At 32.3% G+C, this 14,436-nt stretch overlaps 2 protein-coding genes across 4 annotated transcripts in view; one reads left to right on the top strand and one right to left on the bottom strand.

Annotated features, from left to right (window-relative positions):
* ap3b1a (adaptor related protein complex 3 subunit beta 1a) overlaps positions 1-14,436 on the bottom strand; it is a 762,544-nt gene that overhangs the window by 49,973 nt on the left and 698,135 nt on the right. The gene's annotated exons all lie outside the window — the stretch shown is intronic.
* f2r2.2 (coagulation fac2tor II thrombin receptor 2) lies at positions 6,751-13,978 on the top strand. 2 transcript variants are annotated; one of them, XR_015519936.1, is made up of 3 exons: positions 6,751-6,858; positions 11,494-12,911; positions 13,024-13,978. XR_015519936.1 is itself a non-coding variant. In XM_087300665.1 (2 exons), exons 1-2 carry the CDS (start codon positions 6,786-6,788, stop codon positions 12,600-12,602), a joined length of 1,182 nt encoding a protein of 393 aa, XP_087156791.1. In that variant the 5' UTR covers positions 6,751-6,785; the 3' UTR covers positions 12,603-13,978. The 2 variants fall into 2 exon arrangements, 1 of the variants encoding a protein (XP_087156791.1); XM_087300665.1 differs by having other exon boundaries at positions 11,494-13,978.

Genomic DNA, 14,436 nt, shown 5'->3' with positions numbered 1-14,436 from the left:
GGGTGTGCTTATATATGCTCAGCACTGCATGTGTATATACAAATGCTGAAATAAAATGTGTAACAACTTGTCCTCATCTCACCTGCACTTTATATATTGCATCACCAAAGAACCTACTGTACTTCACCTGCTGTATTTCACACAAGCCCCACTAGAGGGCAGTTCATCCTGTACCTCTGCCAGTAAACTGGACTTCACGTCCCATAATCCCTTACTGGATTGATCGCAGTACCAGCTGTTTCTTGCTTTCTTTTTCTTTTATTTATTTATCTATTTATCTATTTATTTGTTTATTTGCAATTTTAGAACACTGCAATAACATAACACTAATCTGACATCAAAATAAATACAATATAGAAATTAAAAAATACAATTATTCAAAGAGAAGATAAGATTCATTCATTCATTTTCTTGTCGGCTTAGTCTCTTTATTAATCCGGGGTCGCCACAGCGGAATGAACCACCAACTTATCCAGCAAGTTTTTACGCAGCGGATGCCCTTCCAGCTGCAACCCATCTCTGGGAAACATCCACACACACACACTCATACACTACAGACAATTTAGCCTACCCAATTCACCTGTACCCCATGTCTTTGGTCTGTGGGGGAAACCGAAGCACCCAGAGGAAACCCACATGAACGCAGGGAGAACATACAAACTCCACACAGAAACGCCAACTGAGCCAAGGCTCGACCCAGCGACCTTCTTGCTGTGAGGCGACAGCACTACCTACTGCGCCACTGCTTCGCCCGAGAAGATAAGATAATTATAAGTTCTTTTTGCTTTAGTATTTTTTGTTTCTTATATCGTACACAGGTTGTGACCTATTTCTATTTTAAATTTTCACTGCACATTTAAATTTATGAATAAAACAATGTTCACACTGTAAACTCCAATAAGTTAAGGTAACTCAAACCATTTGAGGACACCAATTTCAACAAACCATTTAAGTTAAAAAACTAATCCTAATAAGTGCTGTGAACTTAATCAATTTGAGTAAATGAAGTAATTTGAGTACAGTAAAACCCAATAAAAGAAGAGAACTCAAACCAACTGAGTACTGCAAAACCCAGTAAATTAGGGCAACTCAAACCGTTTGAAGAAAACCAATTGCAGCAAACCATTTGAGTTAAAAAATAAAAAAAACTGATCTATATGAGCTAACTAATCTAATATAATCTGGATTTGTGGCATAATTTTATGGCAAAAAGCTATATTTGTGACAGATAAAGACAGATTTTTAGGGAGATCACATAATCAAAATATTGCCTTGAAAGGGATCTTTGAACAGTTTATTCTCAGGACCTGCAAAATCCCCTACTCCATTTTTAAAACCATGCAACAATTCATTCATACATTCATTTTCTTTGTCCCTCTATTAATCTGGGGTCACCACAGCGGAATGAACTGCCAACTTATCCAGCATATATTTTATGCAGCGGATGCCCTTCCAGCTGCAACCCATCACTGGGAAAAACCCATACACTTTTATTCACACTCATACACTACAGACAATTTATCTTGCCCAATTCACCTAGCGCATGTCTTTGAGCTCATGGGGAAAACCGGAGCACCCGGAGGTAACACGTGAACACAGGGAGATCATGCAAACTATTCAGAAATGACAACTGACCCAGCTGAGGCTCGAACCAGTGACCTTCTTGCTGTGAGTCAATCATGCTACCCACTGCGCCACCATGACGCACTCATCCAACAATTATTTTATTTCATTATTATTTTATTTTATCATTATTTTCTTTAGTTTTCTTTAATTTTTTTATTTTATTTTATTATTCCGTTTTATTTTATCATTTTATTTTGTTATTCTCTTATTTTATTTATTATTTTATTTTATTATTTTATTTTATTATTCTAATTTATTATTTTATTTTATTATTTTTTATTATTATTCTATTTAATTATTTTATTTATTTTGTTATTTTGTTTTATTGTTTGTTTTATTTTGTTATTATTTAATTTTGTTTTATTAAGCAAAAAAATAATTATCACAAGGAAAAAAAGATAAAAACAAAAATAAACAAATGGATGTATAAATAAAATATCACTCATTTAAATTAGACCATTTTATAAGTCTCTTTAACTGCATACTATTACTTGGTGATGGACTGGAATCCTTAATAGAAAGTAATTTACATTTAGACAACGTTTTAAAAAAAGACTCTTTGGAGCTTTGGAGAAAGTTTCAATTGTACTGATAGCAAAAGAGACCAATGCGCATGTCTTATTGAGCAAAGAATCTGGGTGGCAAATAGGAAATGTAAGAATTAAAGGATGAATGGACTTGGAGTTCCACAACTACATTTCAATGAGCAACTGCTGTTAAATCAAATCAAATCAAATCAAATCACTTTTATTGTCAAAGCAGCACGTGTGCTATAATGAGTGAAAAGCTTAGAAAATACAGACAGTGCAAATACAACGACAGTGCAAAATACTGACAGTGCAACATACAGACAGTGCAAATACAACGTCAGTGCAACATACAGACAGTGCAAATACAACGACAGTGCAAAATACTGACAGTGCAACATACAGACAGTGCAAATACAACGTCAGTGCAACATACAGACAGTGCAAATACAACGACAGTGCAAAATACTGACAGTGCAACATACAGACAGTGCAAATACAACGTCAGTGCAACATACAGACAGTGCAAATACAACGACAGTGCAAAATACTGACAGTGCAACATACAGACAGTGCAAATACAACGTCAGTGCAACATACAGACAGTGCAAATACAACGACAGTGCAAAATACTGACAGTGCAACATACAGACAGTGCAAATACAACGTCAGTGCAACATACAGACAGTGCAAATACAACGACAGTGCAAAATACTGACAGTGCAACATACAGACAGTGCAAATACAACGTCAGTGCAACATACAGACAGTGCAAATACAACGACAGTGCAAAATACTGACAGTGCAACATACAGACAGTGCAAATACAACGTCAGTGCAACATACAGACAGTGCAAATACAACGTCAGTGCAACATACAGACAGTGCAAATACAACGACAGTGCAAATACAACGACAGTGCAAAATACAACAGGAAAATGTAAAATTGACAGAGATATGTACAATGAATAGGTGTCCTAAAGCAAAAAGTGTCCTGATGGCATTATAAAAGAAATCAGAAGTTGACAACAGAAGTTATTTTTCAATACAGCAAAAAATGAAAGCATGCCATGTCAAATGCTTTGTAAATGTCTAAAACATATCTAAAATGTTCTCCTAAAATCGAACCATAATGATCAGTGATGATCTAATATTATTACAGATTAACGGTATTATGTAGCTGGACTGTGATTCATCAGTTAATTAACTAAAATCTGGTAATCAGTGGTAAGGAAACAAATTGGAAGCCAATTTTCAATAAGGACAGCATCCTTTATGGGTTTTATAATTAGGATAATTAAACCTTTTCTGAGTAAATTCTCACTGTAAAAATGTGATGACAAAAAGTCAAGACAACAAATGTTATATTTTAACATTTAAATAAGTTTTTAAAAAGTTTAAGTTCAAGAAACCTTAACATAATATTTTAAGTCAGTTTGGTAATTTAAGTTGAGATGACTAGAAAAGTTAATTTAATCTAAACTGAATTACTAATTTATTTAAAGCAGCAAGATTTTACCGTGTGGAAAACTCTGCTTAAACTTTAGCAAGGAAAGGAGCAACAGGGTTCAGAAATAGTCTTGTAAAACTCAACAGTAATATCATCATTACACAGAGAATAACTTTTCAATCGTTAACAGAATATAATATATCGTTAAGAGAATTAGGTTCATCACAACAAATTGAATCATCTTTCTCTTCAGAAATCAGGTCAGTTATCAAATCTAAAAAGGAGGACAGTTTAGTCTATGGATGAAAGGATGAAAGGACTTGATGTACCAAAACTAAATTTCAATGAGCAATTGCTGTTAGCATTAAGTTTCCTGAAGGCATAATAAAAGAAATCACCACAACCAAGTGAAGCATGCCATGTCATGCTTTGTAAAAGTCTAAGTCTAAAATGTTCTGCTAAAATCTAATCAGAATAAATCAATGATGTCTAAAACAACAATAATAGTAGAGATTAATGGTTTTTATGAAGCTGGGCTGTGATTCATCAGGTAAATAACTTGAGATAAAAAAAAAATAGATAAAATCTTATAATCAGTGTTAAGTAAATAAGTTTGATGCTAATTTTCAATAAAGAGTGGATCCTGTATGGGTTTTAGAAGTAGGGTAATTAAACCTATTGTGTTAAACAAGAGGGATACACTATTAAAAAAAAAAAAAAAAATATATATATATATATATATATATATATATATATATATATATATATATATATATATATATTTTTTTTTTTTTTTTATAGTGTATCCCTCTTGTTTAACACAATAGGTTTAATTACCCTACTATATATATATATATATATATATATATATATATATATATATATATATATATATATATATATATATATATATATAATGACCAAAAGTCAAGACAACAAATATTGCATGTTGTTTTAGCTTATTTAAATAATTACCAGCAAATAATGTTTAAGGTATAGAAAGTTTATTTTAATATTTTAAGTCAGTTTGAATAATTGAAGTTGAGAAGACTAGAAAAGTTAATTTGATTAAACTTGATTACTATTTTAACTCATATAAGGCAGCAAGAATTTTTAAAATTATTTTTTTTATTTTGTTTTTAAATATATATATTTAATAATATATAATATATAATAATATATAATAATATTATATATATATATATATATATATATATATATATATTTATATATATATATATATATATATATATATATATATATATATATATATATATATATATATATATATATATATTTTTTTTTTTTTTTTTTTTTTTCTTTTTCTTCTGTTGAAATATTTCCCAAATTATGTTTAACAGAGCAAGGAAATTTTTTACAGTATGTCTGATAACATTTTTTCTTCTGGAGAAATTTTATTTGTTTTTATTCCGGCTAAAATAAAAGCAGTTTTTAAGTTTTTAAAAACCATTTTCGGGACAAAATTATAAGTTCCTTTAAGATATTTTTCTGATTGTCTACAGAACAAACCATTGTTATACAAAAACTTGCCTAATTACCCTAACTAAGAAATAGTGTTGTAAAACTCAGCAGTAATATCATCATTACACAGGGACTTGTTAACTTTTAAATCTTTAACATAATTACCCTAACTAAGAAATAGTGTTGTAAAACTCAGCAGTAATATCATCATTACACAAGGACTTGTTAACTTTTAAATCTTTAACAGAATATAATACATCTTTAAGAGAATTAGGTTCATCACAACAAATTGGATCATCTTTCTCTTCAAAAATCAGGTCAAACCATTTGAGGAAACCAAATGCAGCAATCTATTTAAGTTCAAAAACTAATCCTAATGAGTACTATAAACTTAAAATAAACTATAAAATAAACTATAAACTTAAAAATGTCACTTTAAGCTGTATAGAAGTGTCTTGAAAAAAATAATTTACTTTAATTTAATTGTAAAATATTAGTTACTGTCATCATGGGAAATATTAAACAAATCAGTTATTAGAAATGAGTTATTAAAACTATTATGTTTAGAAATGTGTTTAAAGATCTCTCCGTTAAACAGAAATTGGGGAAAAAATAAACAGGGGAGGTTAATAAATCAGGGGGGCTAATAATTCTGACTTCAACTTTATAAATAAAACATTGTTTTCCACCATATTGTGCATGGTTTGAGTAATTAAATAAAATTTTAAAGTAATTAAATCATATTTGGTATACAATCAAACATAATATTATTATAATAATGCAATGTTATGTAATAATAATAGCATTAAAAAATAAAATATCCATAATGGAGCAGTCCAACAGTCAAATTTATTTAAATATTTATTAAATCAAATTAAAAAAATTATAAAACATTTCCCATTGAAATGTATTAATCATTTAAAATGCAAAAAAAGAAGATTGAGTGATATATATATATATATATATATATATATATATATATATATATATATATATATATATATATATATATATATATATATACACACACACAAATATATATACAAATCAAACAAATAAAGGGTGCATATCAGGACTTTGGCCCATGTTTGGAATTGCTTAAGGCCCCAAAATCACCAAATCCGCTCCTAAATATAATATATTTTTAAAGAGAAATAGAATTTAAATATCACAAGAATTTATCTTTTTTTCTATAGAAATCAGGTCAGTTAACTAATAATTATAATAACAAATAATGCTATTTATCGAATCTAAAAAAAAAAAGACATTTAGTCTTGATTACATGTGCCCACTTCTAAAAATATTTAGAAATAGTCTTGGGGTCGTCCACAATGTTACCATCAACAACCAGTTTACCCATGCTATTATAACTGGCATTAGACTTCTCTGTAACCTAAAAAGTTTGCAGTGTATTGTTTGCCCTGCTCCATCCACATCCTCATAGATCATAAATGCACCTTCAGTTTTTTTTTTTACTTGTAACTATCATCATGTTGTTCTTGTAATGTATTGGGTAAAGCAGTTTCATCACTTCACAAGGTTTCAGAGGGACTCTGGGTTACAACAATTATTTGCCACTTCCTTGTTTGCTACTTTCGATGACGTCACAGACCACCTGACGTCTCGCAATTCCACTTTAAAAACCGGCTGCTTGTCTCAGCATGTAGGATTTTGGAATACGAGGTCCTCGAAAGCAGCCGATGATCATCATGGCGATCAAAACAATCTTGTTTTTAGTGCTAATTGCACATGTATGCAGCGTCTCCTCAAAAGGTAAGCACTGTTCATTATTTTATTAGGGGATGTATAAAGTAGTAAGCATGTTAATGTCTTGCTGGTGTACATTAAAATCGTCTTCCTTACTGTTAATAAATATAAAGAGAAGTGTTTCCTCTGCCTTTCTGACCACTTTATAGGGCCGGTGTCCTGTATATTTTAGTTCTAACCCCAATTAAACACAGCTAAACCAGATAATCAACCTCCATCTGGGTACATTTCAAACTTCAGACAAGAGTGTTAAAGGACGTTTTTTTTTTTTTTTTTTTTCAAAAAAACTGTTGATAAGTCTAATAATAATATAATATAAGCCTATTTGTTTATAATATAGAATATGAATTACATTGTCAATGAAAAAGATACAAGAGAAAAAAAGAAAGAACGAAGAAGAAAAAAGAGAACATGCTATAAACTTGAGGGTAAGGCATTTAAAACTCAATTACAGTACATCATTTACAGTCATTACAAAATGAAATAGTTATGTTTGCTTTCTTTTTTACATAATGAAATTAAATGTAAATAATGACGAAATTCGTGCCAAAATACAGGAAAATATGGTTTGGTATAAGTAATTTTGCATTTGTGGATATAGAATTTACAAAGAAAATAAATTAAATTTATAACAAAACAATCTTTTCTTTTAGTAGAGGCACTCAGGCAGATTCAGAATAACCAAAAAATTATTCCTTTAAAAGAAACAGAATCATCTTGCTGTATATTATCATTAATAGATGAGCCAATGTTTCCAAAATTGTACAGTATAATTACACTCCCAAAATAAATGAAAAACACTTTCAGTATGAAATTGACATAATGAAGATTATACATCAATATTAGAATGAAACTTGATGATTATTTAAAAGACATTTCTTTGACCTTGTTGGTAAGGAATTTTTTTGTTGCAAAGACCATATTTTTACTCATTTCAAATCTCTAAATTATTTCAGTAAGAGATTACAGGGGACAATGTAACAACGTTTTCAATAAAAAGAGACCTAATTTTGTAATTTCTATCTTTTTTAACAAAACAAATAACAAAATAACAAATAACAAATAAATAAAAAAATAACAAATAACAAATTTTACCTGTACACGTCTCTGTCGGATCAGAAAGGTACAATTTTTAGGAGGAGATGATTGCTATTTTTAAAGAGCATAGTAATTCCTGTTATAGCTCCCATAACAATGGCAAAAAATGGACTTACTGGTATGTTATATGCAGAAATAAATTAAAAGTAATTCATAAAAAAATCTCTGTTGTTAAATAACTGACTAACTAAAAGCAAACTGTTGTTAAACCATTCACTGAAAAACAAAGATTTTATATAAAACATTTTAAATCTAAAAACAAGGTACGGTTTCAAAATTGTATGTTTTAATCAATTATAGCCTTTTATTTTTTGATTGAATGTAGAATGAGAATGCTGATGAACGTCTGAGGGGTGCATTTTACTGCAGGGGGTGCGTTTCTTGGCACAACAACGGCGCTGAAGGACTGAGCTGGGACACCCCTGCTTTATAGCAACAGCAGCAGATGCTTCTCTCTCAGCTAATTTTTCTGCCATTTCACTTTCTTTGTCTTCAATAAGTACTCAGAACTTTTATCCTGTCTCTCTCTTCTCGTTTTAAAGCTCCTCATCCCTTTTTATAAATAAGATAGTTGATATAAATATAAAATAAGAAAAATTATATATTTGTACAAAACAAAATGTATTCATAATATAAATAAGAGAAGTCAGCTTTTAAATTGTGTTCTTCCCTGTTTTGTCACATGGAGTTCATTTCTTAAAGTTTCTAGAGACAAAGAAAAGTTTGAAGCGATCTTCAGTTGTCCCTTCTTATGCTTAGATTGATAAATGCTTGCATGAAGGAATGGTTCCTTTACAGACTTAAGGTAGAGTTTGCGTTTTAATAACTGCACTTAGATGCTAATTTGAGGTGAAAGTAGGACTCGGAGCCTGAGGCAAATAACCTAATTGTAAACCGCATTGTCAAGATTTCGACTCGGCCCATCTGTCAACTGTTATATTGTAGTGCTAAAAGCATATAGGCGTAACCTACTCAGTAAATGGTTCAATGGTGATTGGGGAATACCCTGAGCTGAAGGAGACCCTGTAAGTACAGTATATATAGAGACTGTTTTATTGCCTAATGAGTGAAAATCAAAACATTGTTGAGTCCTAACTGTGCGACAACTTATGCTTAGAGCAACATATTGCAATCATTTATTGGAATAAAAATAGAAGAAATTAATTTTAAATTAATTAATAGAATATACAAGGAAAAATAACAAATGTACAAATGTACCCAAGACTTATCAACTGCATAAAGATTTAAAATACACCGTTTAAAAGTTTCAATAGCTTTTCTATTGTTACTATTTTGTACAACAAAGATATAATTCTCAGTTTCTTTTTATTTAAATAAATGTGTTTACAAATGTGATCTCATTCTAGGATGATGAAATGAATTATATAAGCTTCATTTTTTTATGTGGACATCAAATTTTAAATATCAAAAAAAATAATAATCCACAGGAACTTTTAAACATTTAGTTGAATAAAAGTAACATCTGGTTGAATAAAAATAACTAAATCAGAATTTGCCAGGGGTGTGAATAATTTTGGGCTTCACACACACACGTGTGTGTGTGTGTGTACGTGTTTTTGTGACATATCAGGACACAAATCTGTATAATGACATGGGTATGACACAGGTATTACAAAAAGGAGGTGAAATATGAGGACATTGGTGACGTCCTCATTTCTCAAAATGCTTATAAATCCTACAGAATGAGTTTAATCAGAGAGTAAAGCTGCACACAATCTCCTGTGATGGTTGGGTTTAGGGGTGGGGTGGGGTGAGGGCAATATAATATACGGTTTGGGCTGCATAAAATGAATGGAAACCTATGTAATGTCCCCACTTTTCACAAAAACAAACATGTGTGTGTGTGTGTGTGTGTGTGTGTGTGTGTGTGTGTGTATAAAGTCTTGATTTGTTTTATTTTGGCTAGAACAAAAGCAGTTTTTAATTTTTTAAACACTATTTTAAGGACAAAATTATTAGCCACTTTAAGCAATTTTTTTTCTCTATAGTCTACAGAACAAACCATCATTATACAATAGCTTGCCTTATTACCCTAACCTGCCTAGTTACTCTAATTAACCTAGTTAAGCCTTTAAATGTCACTTTAAGCTCTATAGAAGTGTCTTGAAAAATATCTAGTCAAATATTATTTACTGTCATCATGACAAAGATAAAAAGAATTCATTATTAAAAATGAGTTAATAAAACTATTATGTTTCTAAATGTGCTGAAAAAAATCTTCTCTCCGTTGAACACAAATTGGGGAAAAAAATAAACAAGTGGTCTAATAATTTAAGGGGGCTAATAATTCTGACTTTAACTGTATACACACATACATACATACATACATACACTACCGGTCATAAGATTGGTGTCAGTTTTTTTTTTTTTTAATGTTTATTTTTTCAAGAAAATTATTCTGTTTATCAAAGCGGCATTCATTAAATCTAAAATTGTTAAATATATAAATATGTCAGATATTTATTTAAATGTTAAATAACTGCTTGCTTATTGTATGTAGTTTCAAATTAAATGATTACTCCAGGCATTATTGCTTTTATTTTAGAATTTTTAATACCATTAATAGTAATAATAATAATAATAATAAAATAATAATAAAAGCTGAAAATTCATCTTTAAAATTACTAAAATAAATTATTAAGTTGACATTAAGCTTAAATTGACATTTAAAGGCTTAACTAGGTTAACTAGGCAGGTTAGGGTAATTAGGCAAGTTATTGTATAATGATGGTTTGTTTTGTAGACTATCGGAAAAAAATATATAGCTTAAAGGGGCTACTAATATTGACCTTAATGTTTTTAAATTAAAAACTGCTTTTATTCTCGCTAAAAATAAAACAAATAAAACTTTTTTCAGGAGAAAAATAAATCATCAGACATGCTGTGAACATTTCCTTGCTCTGTTAAACAGAATTTAGGAAATATAACAAATAAATTTAAAAAAAGGTTGGCTAATAATTCTAAGTGTTTAGATGCAAAAATCTCTAAGTACCACCAGGAAATTTAGTCTAAATGTGAATCTTTTTCAGTCTTCTTTGTTTATGTTCTTTTTATTTCACTTTAAAAGCAAATGAAAAACTACTCATACAGCTTCTGAACCAACATACAAGAGCCTGAGAAAAAAAATACTGATTTATTCATTCATTCATTCATTTTCTTGTCGGCTTAATCCCTTTTTTAATCCGGGGTCGCCACAGCGGAATGGACCGCAAACTTATCCAGCAAGTTTTTACGCAGCAGATGCCCTTTCAGCCGCAACCCATCTCTGGGAAAAAAGCACTGATTTTAGAAGAAAATTTTAGATGGCACTTAGAGATTCTTACATCTGAACTCTTCATATATAGTTTTATCTCAATAATGATCATTGATGCACTCTTGTTGAATGAGAAGATGACTTAACATTCATACTCAGATAGTCCTGTTTAGTGTTTCAAACACCTAAAAATCTGCACAATGAAATGCTAACACTCTGGGTGCATTAACTTTTTTAATGGAGTTGTACATTTGTGTGTTCATCTACAGGTGAGGAGAGTTTTGTTATCGAAGAAAAACGACCCACTCAGCAAACACTCTCAGAAGCACTGAACTCTACACTGAGTAATTTTACACTGATCCAAAAAGAGCTCAATACTTCATTGCATATCTCAGATCAGGCTGTCGAGTTCCTGAAAGGCCCGCTGGTCACCCGCTTCATGCCGTCCTTCTACATCATCATCATCCTCATCAGTTTGCCTCTGAACGCTTTGGCTTTGGTGACGTTCACCTGCAGGATAAAAAAAAGGAAACCAGCTGTGATCTACATGTCTCACCTGGCGTGTGTGGATCTGCTCTTCGCCCTGCTGCTGCCTCTGAAGATCCACTACCAGCTGAACGCTTCTGATTGGCTGTTTGGTGAGGCGGCGTGTCGTGTGCTCACTGCAGCTTATTACTGCTACATGTACTGCTCCATACTGCTGATGATGTGCATGAGTGTGGACAGACTGCTGGGTGTTGCGCTTCCCATCGCTTCTTTAACCTGGAGGAGCACAAGGAAAGCCTCATGCGTGTGTGTGCTGGTCTGGCTGCTGGCGCTCGCTGGTACTGTGCCACTGCTCTCAATGAGACAAGCCTTTCTTATTAAAAATGTGGGCATGACCTGTCACGATGCGCTGGAGCAAGATTCAACAGAACAGGTTTACCTGTACCTGTTCTTCATCCTCTCCTGCCTGTATTTCTTTGTGCCGCTGGTCATCACTTTAGTGAGCTACTCCACCATCATATATGTGCTCAGTGTAAAGTCCGACCGCATTTCTTCATCTTCATCCAACAGAAACAGAGCTGTGATCATGACTGCTTCTGTGCTGACTGAGTTTGTTGTGTGTTTTGGTCCAACTAATGGCATCTTGTTGTATCACTGCATTCGTTTAGCTACTGGAATAAAAGGGGAGGGAAATTCATCATATGCCTTATACATGTTGGCTGTGTGTTTAGGGAGCGCAAGTGTTTTTCTGGACCCTCTTCTGTACTATTATGGTTCATCTCATTACAGAAAGATAATCAAGTCTGTGCTGAGAAGGAAAAAGCAGAAAAAGCAACCCCACGTAACGCAACTGTTACTAAAAACCAGCCCTGCAGTGACGTGTGAAACTTAAGGTGCCTTATTATGCTTTTGTACTCCAATATCATGCAGTGTGTACTGTAACTCATTCATTCATTTTCCTTCGGCTTAGTCCCAGATTTATCAGGGGTCGACACAGCGGAATGAACCACCAACTACTCTGGTATATGTTTTAAGCAGTGGATACCATTCTAACTACAGAAATTGTAAATGTGTGTTCACAGAAGGCGGTGAGAACGTCAAAGTAGCTGGAAGTCATTAGCTTTCATTGGGAGCCGGCGGTGATAAGCAGGGATGAGCTGTGTGGCAGTTAAGACGGACAGCTTTGTCGCCAGGGTGGCCTGCGCAAACTTTAACACTCTTATCGCCTTTGGTGTGCAATCATCCGCTTGTTAAGTGTGACGTCACGCGAAGCAGCTTCCGGGTCCAAGCGCTCTGTTCAACTGAATGGGGAGATTCATGAAATGGTAATAATAAACGTTTACAAAGCAATTTAATACTTTCGAAAGTCATGATCGCAATATATTTGTCCATGCCTAATATCCGATGGCCAGAAAGTGATTTATTGTTTTATAAATTGTTAAAATTTTGGTATTTGTTATGCAGCAAGCCCAGAGATCGTTGTGTACACTATGACTTTATGTAAAATTAACTTTAATGTGTGATAGGAATAAAGTGCGATCATAAACGAATGATTTCTCCACTCAAATGAGTGGCGGCTTGGACCCGGAAACAGTATTACATACGTCACAAACACGTCACCACTTAACAAGCGGATTCAACTGAATAGGGAGACTCATGAAATGGTAATAATAAACGTTTACAAAGCGATTTAAGGCTTTCGAAAATCACGATGGCAGTATATATGTCCATGCCTAATATCCGATGACCAGAAAGTGATAAATCTTTTTATAAATTGTTAAAATTTTGGTATTTGTTATGCAGCAAGCCCAGAGATTGTTGTGTAAACTATGACTTTATATAAACTCAACTTTAATGTGTGATAGGAATAAAACGTGATCATAAACGAATGATTTCTCAACTCAAATGAGTGGCGGCTTGGACCCGGAAACAGTATACATACGTCACAAACACGTCACCACTTAACAAGCGGATAGTAACTCTTCAAATCAATTTATAGAGAAACTTGTGATGTGAAATGAATATAAAAAAATTCAAGTGTTTTACGTTCAACTATTGTTGCTTTTTAGACCTGTTTTTTGGTCTGATGCACAGAAGCAGCGATTCATTTATCAGTTTAATATATCTCATTATTAATTGCTGATGATGCACAAAGCATAATTGTAATTGCATGTCATTTTTAAAGCAGATGTTTACTTTCAGAAAGGTTAATGGTTCTCATGTACTGTACTGCAGTGAAATAAATTCTCATTTCTATGCTCATTTAAAGATGTCTGTTCAGTTTGTATGACCATTGCTGCCGTTGATTGTGCAAAATCAGATTATAAAATTAGGAGACACCGTTATCATAAAGACAGTGAGATCATTCGAGTACATAAGAGGACTCAAAATACCATTTAAACCTCAGTAGATTTGGAAGTGAATGACAGTTAGGCAAGTTGTAAACTCTTCATTAGCTAACTCTTGTTCTTTACGCGGAGACTTGCTCAGGAAGTACAAATATATTAGATGAAGATTTACACAGTTGTTGCTTAGCAGACACAAAAGTATGATTTAAAATCTATTTCATATGTTCATTCATTCATTTTCTTTTCAGCTTTGTGCAGAGGTGGCCAACCCTGTTCCTGGAGAGCCACCTTCCTGCAGATTTCAGTTGCTACCCATATCAAACACACCTGCCTGTAATTATCACATGGTGTTCAGGTCCTAATTAATTGGTTCAGGTG

This window comes from Danio rerio, chromosome 21 (genome assembly GCF_052040795.2).
Source record: "Danio rerio strain M-AB ecotype USA chromosome 21, GRCz13ab, whole genome shotgun sequence".
Lineage (NCBI taxonomy): Eukaryota > Metazoa > Chordata > Actinopteri > Cypriniformes > Danionidae > Danio > Danio rerio.
The sequence above is the reverse complement of the archived record's forward strand: the minus strand, read 5'-3'. Positions and strand labels throughout refer to the sequence as shown.